Source organism: Corvus kubaryi, unplaced genomic scaffold (genome assembly GCF_017639235.1).
Source record: "Corvus kubaryi isolate FWS band 111438036 unplaced genomic scaffold, C.kubaryi_AGA036_p1.0 137, whole genome shotgun sequence".
NCBI classification, from domain to species: domain Eukaryota; kingdom Metazoa; phylum Chordata; class Aves; order Passeriformes; family Corvidae; genus Corvus; species Corvus kubaryi.
Window position 1 is genome coordinate 22,205,491 of NW_024580671.1, and position 12,465 is coordinate 22,217,955.

At 35.6% G+C, this 12,465-nt stretch overlaps 1 protein-coding gene across 5 annotated transcripts in view; it reads right to left on the bottom strand.

Annotated features, from left to right (window-relative positions):
• POT1 (protection of telomeres 1) overlaps window positions 1-12,465 on the bottom strand; it is a 57,704-nt gene that overhangs the window by 15,193 nt on the left and 30,046 nt on the right. For all 5 annotated transcript variants that reach the window (XR_006014433.1, XM_042018186.1, XM_042018187.1 and 2 more), the window contains exons 10-12: window positions 11,843-12,133; window positions 7,733-7,888; window positions 1,461-1,621 (exon numbers count right to left, since the gene is read on the bottom strand). Coding sequence is in view for 4 of the 5 variants with exons in the window: in XM_042018186.1 (XP_041874120.1) it covers window positions 1,461-1,621; window positions 7,733-7,888; window positions 11,843-12,133 (608 nt within the window). In the remaining variant the exon portion in view is untranslated. The remainder of the gene's footprint in view (window positions 1-1,460; window positions 1,622-7,732; window positions 7,889-11,842; window positions 12,134-12,465) is intronic.

Consider the following 12,465-nt stretch of genomic DNA (forward strand, 5'->3'; position numbering starts at 1 on the left):
GCTGGAGGTCGTGGAGCAGATCACCTTGTGTGCCATCATGTAGCACATGAAGGATACCCAGGGGATCAGATGCAGCCAGCATGGGTTTATGAGAGACATGTCCTGCCTGACCAACTTCATCTCCTTTTATGACAAACTGACCTGCTTAGTGGATGCAGAAACAGCTGGGCATGTAGTTTACCTGGACCTTAGTAAAGCCTTTGACACTGTTTCCCACAGCATTCTCCTGGAGAAACTGGCTGTCATGGCTTGGCTGGCTGCTTATCTACTGAGTAAAACCTGGCTGGAAGGCTAGGCCCAGAGAGTGGTGGTGAATGGAGTTACCTCCAGCTGGTGGCCACTAACAAATGCTGTTCCCCAGGGCTCAGTACTGGGGCCAATTCTGTTTAATATCTCTACCAGTGATTAGGACGAGGTGACTGAGGGCACCCTCAGTAAGTTTGTGGATGGCCCCAAGCTGAGCAGGAGTGTTGATCTGTTGGAGAGTAGGAAGGCTCTGCAGGGGACTCTGGACAGGCTGGAGTGATGGCCAAGGCCACGTATATGAGGCTCAACACGGTGAGTGCACTTGGGTCACAACAACCCCATGCAGTGCTACAGGCTGGGGCAGAGTGGTTGGAAAGAGGACCAGCAGAAAAGGACCTGGTGAAGGGGCTGAAGCACAAGTCCTGTGAGGAGCTGGGATGGTTTAGCTTGGAGGAGAGGAATCTCAGAGGGACTTTATCACTTATCTCTACAACAACGTGACAGGAGGTTGTTGAGGTGGGGTCAGCCTCTACTCCCAGGCAACAAGAGACAGGAGAGGAAATGGCTTCAAGTTGTGCCTGGGGAGGTTTACATTGGATATTAAGAAAAATTTCTTCATGGAAAGGGCTGTCAAGAGTTGGAACAAGCAGCTCAGGCAAGTGGTGGAGTCATCATCCCTGGAGGTGTTTTAAAGTCATGTAGATGTGGCGCTTAGAGACATGGTTTAGTGGGGGACTTGGACAAGGCTTACAGTTGGACTTGAGGATCTTAAAGGTCTTTTTAAAACTAAATGATTCTGATGCCTTATGAATGTAACACAGTTCAGTAAAGAATGTAAACTGCTTCATTTTGAATATCTTTAAATCTCACCGCTTTCAAGTAACACACACATTTAAAATGTGCTTAATTTATTTGCTGAAGCAAGGCGATGCCACTATAAAACAGCGTTAAGTATGTCAATATGGCCAGGCTTTACTACTACAGCACTATAAAACTGAAGTCTTGAGCCCTACTGGATTTAAATTTGAAAAAGTTGCCTTTTATTTACCTATCCCTCCAAATACTCTTCATCTTAGTAGTGCTAAAGACATGTTCTGTTCTTGAGTGTCTGATTCTTAGATATATTTAAAATTCTAAACTGTACAGCTGTTACATTAGCCTAGCGTTTTCAAGAATCAGCTAGAAAAAAACAAACATCTACACATAGTACTTACGCTTTTAGTTCCTTAACATCTGGGTTACATTCTGGCAAGACTCCTATTCCTCGACCATAACAGGTGCCACCATGAAGATGAAATTCTATATGTGAGACATCTTCATTGTCAGCACTTGCTTGTTTTGTATGAATACTGTAAATTCTCAGAAAACTTCCAATCTGAAAGGAAAAAAAAACCAACCCACTTTGATAACACAAAGTTAGTTATTTACATGGAAAATTCTAGTACTCATGAAGCTTCTTCCCTGTTTTAACTGAATCACAGAACAGCTGAAGCTGGCAGGGACCTCTGGCGATTACCCTGTTCAACTCCTGTGCCCAAAGCAGAGTCAGCTAGAGCAGACTTCTTAGGGTTGTTTCCAGGTGGGTTTTAAGTATTTCAAGTATGGAAACTGCAAAACCTCTCTGTGTGACCTGCTTGTTTTGCTTTATCAGAAAACATTACTGGCAGCAAAGGGTGATTCAGAACCAGAATAAGCCTTCGTAGTAAATCTGATTCTCAAACAGACTGCAGAAGACAGATGAAACGAGTCAATACATTCCTTTCCTGAGGGCACAATTTGCCTTCTATATTCCCAACACAACCCCGCAGAGACTGACGTCCTGTGATTGGTCCATGTATGATCACATTTAGCAACTGACCTCCTGCTCATCATCGTGCACGGTTTACTATCTGTTTACATGTACATACAAACATATCTGCTTACTCAGATTTCTCCATCATATCTTACTCTTACATTACGGATAACATTTTTTTAGCCCCAGTACAAAAGACAACATGTGTTAGAAACTGAAAGATCTTGGCACTTTTCCTATGTCTGTTAGATCTTCTCTTCAGGTACATGGAGAACATGCTTCCTGTTTTGCTTACAATGATTTTGTGTTTTCTGAAACAGTTTTGTCAAGTTATACAAATGGACTTAGGCTAACTTATACAATCACCTATTAAAAAAGAAGTTATGGAGTGCTGAACACTGAACACATCTTCATAACTTTGCATTTATTTCAAAATACCACTCCCATTACCCCCCAAAGAAAACCCACATACCCAACCAACAAAACAAAACCAAGCCCAATGTTCTACAGATAGATAATCTGGAGACTCAATTACACAGTTACCCAAATATATTACCTGAGATCCAGCTGATAGCTCGCAAGCTACACACATTCAACAACCTGGATTTATATTCATTCTAAACATCTTTAAAATAGTCTAATATAAATGACAAATTATTTTAAATTTACTTCAATTGAAATTAATATTACAGCAGTCAGTTTATTAAGTTGCATTTCACCTTCAGGTCCCATTTTAACCAGCAGAAACTGAAAAAGTATTCCTATTAGATTGGATTGGTCATGCCATAGTACAACACTTCTAAACACATGGGTATATGCATAAAAGCAGATGGAGCAGCAACCTGTGTCTAGAATCCTCCTTTGTATCAAGGAACAAACTATGACTACATAATGTGGATATCAAACTGCTCTTTTAAACAATAATCACACATGAAAAAGGCAGCATATTTTCCAATTGTGGCAGCAGGGACATAAAAAGTGCACTTCAGCCTGCACCTATTTTGCTTCTGGCATGGAGCTCTTACCAGACTTTTAATTGATCTGCACTGTTAGGAGGCTGCTCGTTTTGTTCATTCAAAGCACCACCAGGACAGCTTGTGCATTTAGATGGCAGTTAAGAGGCTTATCCAAAGACTTTTTTTTTCCCTTTCCAGATGCTGATTTCACCTAATTATGTTGAATATCAAAAAACGCAAATGACACTCTTATCGTAAGACTAATCTAATGACTATGACAAATATTTCTGGAGAAAGTTTTTTTTAAAAGTTCTTAGCTAAGTTCTGCTTATGGAATAACCTTATGTAAATAAAACAGTAACAAACTACTTCCCTACGGCCAAGAGTAATTTGCATTTAAGCAGGAAAAGGTGATTTTGATTGACAAATTTCTTTTTTTCAAAAATAGTATATAAAAAGTAAGTATTTTCTCTATGTATAAACACAAAAAGTTAAATATGGGAGAGAAGAGCTCAGAAGCTAAGAATATAAAATGCTGTGTCTGCCTTCTAAACTTGTGTGCTGAAATTCACACAAAAGTCAACTGAACTATGTTTTAGTGCAACATTCACTTTGCAAGACTTATCATCACTATAAAATAATCTTCCAATACAAACACTTAGTAGATCCTTTTCTGAAAATGTTATTATTTTATATATTTTAATATCACTTCAAACTATAAAAAAGAGATGCATAATAATCAGCATTGCCAAATACTCAAGAAGTCCATAAGGTTCTGAAAGTCAGCCCAGAGATGCCTGGGTGGACAGGATGCCGTTTCCGTGGATTCCTTTGGGAGGCAGCCTTGCTTACCGTTAAAAGCAGAGAGCAAATGTGGATGATATGGATAAAAATGTTACTGTATTTCTGTTGTTTACAGAACACCTGCAGACCGAGAACTTTATATACTTGACTAAGAAGAAATTTTAATCTACATTAAACACCACAATTTACAGAGACATCACTAAAATCTAGTACAAAACCAGCCCCTTACTTGACTTTACAGCAGCTCTCTTTATGACCTACCTCAGAGGAAATTCATTTAAAAGTGAAATTAACGGAGTTCTTGCAGTAATATAAAATATACTAATACCCTATTTTCAGTTTAATTCAAATACGACTATTTAAAGAATACATATTAAGGCTAGACAGAATCAAAATGCAGAAGTCATTTATGTAGTTCCCTGTAACTAGCTAACTAAAACAACTTTTTAGCATAGGAAATACTCATGATTATTTCAAAACATATAGGGTTGTGTTCACATTCACACTGGTGAATTCATAACAGCATTTATCATGGCAGGTAAATATTCATGTTTGTCCAAAAAGGCACTCATGACAAGAAACTGTCTTTATCTACAGGAATCACATAACAAATTCACCTGTACTTATTTTTATGCCTATTTTTATGGTTGATTATATTCAATGGGATTTCTTTGTCATCATTTTTATTGCATCAGCAGTCTAATTTTACTGAGTAAATGGTGCACAGCTTTCTGCCAATGAGATAAAGCATACACACAACATTTGGGCACCAACCTTGGCAGTAAGAAATACAAACTTAAATCCATTTAAGAGTTTGAAGGACTTAGGAGTATTGTCTTTTGGGATTTTTTCCCCTTTCAATGAGTAAAAAGACAGAAGTGGGAGAATACAACTGACGTGTCAAAGGAATGCTACCTAGGTCTGAAAAATATGAAGCTACTTATTGCAGCCATGTAGTAACTCATTTAAGTTGTATGTTGAAAATGTGACTCTGGCACTAAGAAAGCAAGAATTCTTAGTCTAAACTACTATTAAAAAAGACATGATGTGATATAGTGGGAGAAACAGCTGAAAATATACAAATTCTACATCTGAAGATAGGTAACACAAAGCAAATACTGTGAAACTATGGACTAGGACTCATATGTATGCTCAAGGTTAATAGTTTTAATTGTATTATCCATAAAATGCATGACAACACAGAATCGATGGTATCAAGCCGGAAGAGGAATGCAAGGACCACACATTCAGTGAAAGACAGAACATAAGGAAATCTCTGACCAACTGTGGGCAGCTGGACCCCTGCTGTGCACTGACTGACCACTGACACTCACTCATCTTGATGCTTACCACCTAAGCAAAATGCCCCGATGGAGAAACTCATGTCACAGACCTATTCCCAAACTGCACAGCAAAGTCAGTGAACCCTGAGAACTTCTGGAAAACTGGCATAAGAAGGGCTTAAGAATGTGGAGCAACTGTATTCCAGACCATTAGTTGTAGGCTGGGGTTCCTACAGTAATGACAATGAGTGCCTCGTGCACTCCAGGCAGCCAGAGGAAGAGGGAAATTCAAGCAAAAGCAGTGAACACCATTTTCTTTGCTTAGTTGTAGGTCTTGCCATGTCCTTATGACTCTGGTAATAATCTCCTTTAGAGATGAGATTTCTGAAAATTCTTTCTGTGTTGTGTTAAGGCACCAAATTCTGAAAAGCCACAATCTTACCCAGCAGGAAAGGGAGGCCAGTAAATACAGGGAAAAAAAGTCTAATTACAGTATCAACTGTAACATACCTTCAATGTTTAACTGAAGTTCTCTCCATTAAAAATTTTAAGTATTATTTGTCTTAGAAAATGAGATAAAGTGCTCATATCTTCAGTGTTCTCTGGACAAACAATCTAAACAAGAAGTTTTTAACAAACTCTTGCAGCAATATCCCTGACACTGTGCTCCAGGATTCGCCAAAAATTCCCTGTAATACACTACCCACTTTCTGTGCGTAGTACTTATTCAGAGCTTCCTTGTCTGAACATGTGCCTACAGATACCATTTTAAAATAAAAACATGTATTTCAGGTTTTTTTTAAATCTGCCCTTCTTGTTATCAAGGTTGTGTAAAACAGATTGCTCCTACATAAAACGTCATTTCCAACCTGCAACTATCACTGCAAATGGCACACAACAACAGGCGAGAGTGTAACCTAAAAATTCTGTAACAATTTACATTAAAAAAGGCCATTCTAAGCTAGTGTTAAATGTAGAAGCGATGATTGAAAAATAGTGCACTTTTTACTGTTTCTGAAACCACAAATTGGCAAAATACCTAATCACACTTAAGAAGGTGCATGTGGATACACTAAGCACTCTCCAGTTCTATATTGTTACATACACGAATTTTTATAAAACACTTTGCATAGCAAGACCCTGAACTCAGTAAAATACCATATATATTTTGATTATACTTTTTTATGATATTACATGATTTCCACTAGTATTTAAAAACCTTTAATAAAACCTTCCATTTTAGGAGAGTTCCCCCCAAATTTTATTTTATACATATATATATGTATGTATATAAAATTCTGTGAAGTACAATTAATTCTATGTGTTGCAATCTGAAATTAATAAATATTTCTGAAATTTAATTGTCAGCATATCAGCCCTTTTTATTTGATAACTCCACTAAGACAAGCAACTAAAAAGTGGTGTACAAAAATTATCTATTTTGAAACTTCTACAGCTTGCATGACTGAAACTACTGCAAGTTTGGATGTAGCCAGAAGGAGAAAAACACCCACAAGAGGTCAAAGAAGGTTTCTTAACAATTTCCTTTGAAATTATTAGAGCTTCTACTACACAGTGCAGTATCCAGCAAAGGTAAAAATGCTTCAGAAATGAGAAAGAGCAAGTAGATAGGAAGTAAAAAATTGAGAAAGGTGATGAAGACATCCCGCACATCACATACTCAATATGCGATTAAATTCCTGAATATAAATGGGAAAGAAAAATAAAGGGATTATTATCAGCTACTCAGGAAAATATGTTTTATTAATATTAAAATACTTTTTTTCTTCATATTCAAAACAACATTTCACTGGAACATCAGTTTTTTACACCAGTCAGCAAGAGAAAAATTCTAGAAGAGAACTCGTAAGTAATAAAAGTTTCAAATAATGAAATACTTCTGTCAGTTTTGCTATGAATTCTTACACAAATTCTTACACTTATTTTGCTATCTGTAATTTACTTATGAATGGGTGTTAATTTATGAAATTGATTTCATGTCTGCTAATAGACCCAGCAGAAAAAATGGTTATCACTTATCTTTATTTTCTGGTCAATGTTTTCTTAAAAATGATCTTGAGTATAGAGGGCAAGGCATGAAATGAAAGATGAAGTCTTTGCCAAGTTCCTGTATTCAGAAGCAAGACGGCAGTATTGCTGAAGATCAAATGTTTAATTGTGTTGTTGTTTTTTCCATCTAAGCATAATCAACATTACTGACCTACTAAATGAAGATTGCACTGCAAACTGCAGAAGTTTATAGAACAGAAAATCTTCTATTGACTTCAGAATTAAAGGTCTTTAACAGGACTACAGGTTTAACACTGCATTGTATAATTTAAAAATAATTCTAAAGCATAGAATACATTTTCTAAGTGCATTATTTTCACTGTATTATCTATTTTATTACAGTATCTGGAAAGAACTGCTTAATTGGAAGAATTTTTTTCATGGCAATTTTTCGGTAATGAGCCTGTTTAGCACGTTGAAGGAGTTTTGCATTCAAATAAAAGGTATGGGAAATACAGTGAAAGATAAAGAGGCACATGAAACTAATTACAGCAGAGCTGAATTGATGCATTCTCTGAAGTGATTTCTAAGCAGAAAATAGGCCACAAAAAAAGAGTCTGAAACACCACACTACGCATTACCTTAAGTGATTCTGCCAGTTGTACATGATTATCATAGACTAGAATGTCCACTGCTAGATTTCTCAGCTGATGAAGAAGAACTTTCTCTCCTTCCAGGTCTTTTGCTTCTACAGGCACCTTCCACGTGGGGTAGGGACATTTTGTGCCATCCCAGACCTGCAACAACAAAGGAACTATTTCAATGTGCTCAGAATACTTTAGTTTCAGGCTTTAAACAACTTTTTGTTTAAAATTATTTTGCTTGATTAGAAATTGTTAACCATAAGAAATCTTATTTGCAATATCATTCTAGAAGTCCTTAAAATACTTGAATTAGACCTTATGGGATTTTAAAAATTATTATTTCTTACAGAGCATAAAATAACCTCTACAGAGAACACAATCAAGTACTAAGACCTGGAATTAGTTAATATTTAAATAAAAAAACCAAAAAGAACAGCTGTAACAAAACCTCAGCTGTTTATCCAGCACAGAATAACACAATATTCTGAGCTGGAAGGGACCGACAAAGATCATCAAATCCAACTGTTAAGTGAATGGTGCACCTGGGGATTGAACCCACAACCTTGGTGCTCTTAGCACCATGCTCTGACCAGCTGAGACAATCTCAGGGTTAGCTATTACAACTCTTAGAATTCATCATATGCACAACTGTCTGTACTTAGTATTTTAATCCTTCTATAGGGGTTTTTTAACCACTCTAGCTACAGAATGTGAAGACTGAGTACACAGCACATATTGACTTAATTACTGATGATCTCCTATATCAGCATACACTGCTCGTTATCCAGAACATATTAGAAAAACATCAGTACTTAACCTATATTTATTAACAAGGATTCTAAAACTTGCTTGCCTAGAGCTAAATCCTTGATACACTCCAAGTACTGAAATATCAGTAGTTATTTTTCAGCTATCAAAGTGTTGTGAAAAGGTAAGTTTACTGACAGGCTTAACACCTTGAAAAGAAAATCTTACCACTTAACCCAAACATCATTCTGTAAACTATGGTTTCCTGAGTTTTTGCAGATATACTCTTCTCAAAGACTCAAAAATAATGGCCTGAAATACTGGCACAGTAAAATAAAAATCTAGAAGCATTTGGACTATACTTCTGAAAGGCTGCTTTTCACAGGATTTCATACATATAGGTTCAACAGAAGAACCTATTTTTCAATTTTCAGACAGTTTGTGATACCAAGGTGCTTTGTCCCATGAGTTAGGCACTGCAGAGCACAAGAAAAAAGGACACCAAAGCCTGATTTTTAAAGGGTTTCTACCCCTTATGCTTAACTGCTTTGGATCAACAGACGCACAGGAAAAGATCTAAGAATCAGCAAAGCCATGTATAAATGCACAATGAATATCATTCGCAGAATATGCATCCAAAATCAAGAGATAAAAGAGAAAACTGTTCACAGTGAAAATGACCCATGACATCAAATTAATGTTGCCAAGTAAGAGTGTATTCTGAAGGACCCAGATAATGAAGCTGTATATGCTGCCACAGATTAAAAAAAGCCTATTATCTTCTGATCCTGTACCATGAAATACTTAAAACCACCTTTGAAAGAGAGGTTGCCTATTGCTTGAATTATCATATCTTTTCCAGAACTCATCTTGAAAACAAATTTAGAGAACACATATTACAAATTTAGTCACTTTGACAAAATAAAAAACCTTTAAGTTTGTCAAGTTTTCCATTATTTTTCAACTGGCTTTACTTGGGAAACTTTGGTAATTCTGCATTGGAGAGATGATCTGACAAATGGATTAAAATAACCTGCAAACTCCCTGTTCAGAAGAAGGATGACTCAGTTCTAAAATGTCCTTCACCAGAGGAACTAACAGAGCTGGCACCAGGGCACCTTTTGGAGGAATTTATAAGTTAGTGAAGTTTCTTTACAAGAAAAAAAATCCTTTGAAAAGTAGAGTTGGGTTTGGGTTTTTCCTTGCACAAGTATGAAAACAGATGAAGTGCTCTACCTGAGGAGCTTGGCAGCTCTGCTTTACACAAAACACAAAAACATTCTGGTTTCAAACTGTTCTGGTTTCAAAAATGAATACTGGACTAAAACCCAGCACTGGTTAAATTAATTCTGAATAAGAAACAAATTGTTCTATTACTAGTCATGAACAGATTGGAGCTAAAGTTAGTGATAACCTTTGATCACCATGGTTGGAAAACACTGAAATGAGAGAGACAAAACACCTGTTCCTATTTTCAGCAGAATATGCTCATTGTACAATTTACCCTAATGTACACAATTTAACTGATAGACAGAAAGGAAGAAAAGAATAATAATAAAACTCTTACGAAAGGCATAAATGACAGAATAATTACTAGTGTGCATTCTTTAGTCTTCACCAATTTGAATAACAAAATTCTGAGAAAATGGTAAACACTAACAGGTCAGTGATACCCATACCATGTCCAACTCTGCTGCTGTGCAAATAGCAATTAATTCATCAAGTGTAATTTACAAGTTATGCTACAGGTGATGCACAAAATTGCTGAAATTTATTTTAGTTGTTTTTGAAGCAATCTCCACTACGTACATGAGATCAGTGCTTAAAATAATAATGATTTTTCATAGTATAATCAACCATTAATGTAACTGATATATTTGGAATAAAATAAATGTAAATTGTTATTATAAAATGCATAACCAAAATAGTACAATAAAATAATATTTAATAATCACTCAATTTAAGCTCATATTGAATTGGTTGTTTTGTTTGATTTTTTTTTATTTAGCAAATCAAAAAAAGAATCAGAGATCTGTCACGACCAATATTTGGTAACAGAAATGGATTTTGCCATTGTTGAAAAATGGAGGAAATTAGAAACAGAATGCTAACATAACATTTTTAAGCTTATACAATGTATTGTAATACATATTTAAGTATTTAATATTTTATGCTAAAAAACTGACATACCATTATTTGACCTCAAACTTTTGCCTTCCTAAATCTATCCTAAGATTTCCCCAAGTCATTACCTTTGCTGTACAAAAGTGACAAAATTGACTTCAGGTCTTACAACACAGAAAAGCATGTAAAGAAGTAATAATTTAAGAAAGCATTTGTCTCTGTCCTTGAAAAGGGCCCTTCAATGCTGAAGATACACTTACCAATGAACAATTTAATTACAGTCCACAAAGTCCTGAAATTTTACTGGGTCTCATTTGACATCTATTTCACAAGGAATAATTAAATGGAAATGTTTGTAGCACTTGCAGAATATGTTATAGCATGCACTTAAGGTTTGTTTCTGTGTAGTAATGCATTGTTCTGTATGTGAAATATCTTTGCTACTTCAATGAAAGAGTAATGCCAAGTGCTACTTCTAAAAATATTGTAACAATACAGTTTAACACAGTAGAACCAATATATAATTTTATGAAGTCATAAAATGGAAAGTAACAGCTTGATTATTACTCATGTTGTAACGATCAAGTTAAAAAATAAGTACAGATGAGTTTTAGAATAACACCAGACTGATACATCTGAGCTAAAATTAGGAATATTATGGAGACCTCCTTTTTATTTACCTAATATTAAGGATCACCTTCAGAAATTGCTCTCCTGTTCTGTGGCTCTTTGAATTTTGTATTTTCATTGAGCGCTGATGCCCAAAGTGCTTACGTATAACTAAAAGAAGCTACCTGAAATCCATCATGGTAACATAATCCATTCATTTGTTTTTTACAGTGCTACTTACTGCACTAATCATATCCAGAAAATCCAGAAAAACAAGCAGTAAATGCTGCTAACTAAAAAAGAAGGATAAAGTTTAAAACCAACAAGATTGTTCAAGGTTAAAAAATATTGCGATATTTATCTACAAATCTTTGTGAAATGATGATCTATGTAACACCATCTTCATAAACCTCTCTAAAAAACCGAATCAGGTGATCAACTTCAAAGAGTACTGGGCTTTCCATTTTCTTTCCATAGAAACAAAATGGCCAAGGATCACAGATTTGCTTACACTCAAAATATTTCTCTACATAATATTATTTAAATTAGTTAATATGTCTTTTTTACTGAAAAATGTATCACAGTGTCTTAGTCAATCTAACAAATTATTTTAAAAAATAAGTCTACCTTTAGAAGAAAAGAAGATCCATCCACTTTTGCTTTTCCTACCAGCTGACAAGTGAGATCAAAGAACAGCATTGGCTGAACACCAGACAATCTTGCTGCTGGTCCAGAGATGGAAATATTACTGGCTGCCCAAATACGTAATTCTTCTATTGTTTTCTGTTCTTCATCCATGAAAGTGTACACTTTGCTAGAAGTTCGAGGAACTACTGGAGCTCCTACAGTTCCATCAAATGTTAAGGATGCAAATCCTGCACTGGTAATTCCCTGCATCTGTCCATTGTATTCCCTGATCTGTAATAAAATATGAATGAGAAAAAAAAAAAAGTTTGCACTGCATGGAAAAACAAATATATTTCTGCTTTATCATGTGCATGAAAAATGGACCATTGATCATTTCTGTTCCTGGTTCTATTGGGAGAACAGAGCCAAAATAAAAACAGAACAAAAAGATAAAATTAATATTAATAAGCAAGCAAAATGCATGAGCAGAAATACAATCTTACACAAACAATTTCTGAAGAGGCAGACTAATACCTAATGTAAATATACAGCATCTCTGCAGAGTATTTTTTACACACATCAAAATATTTGTGTGGGGAACACATCAGGATTGCTGTTAGAAA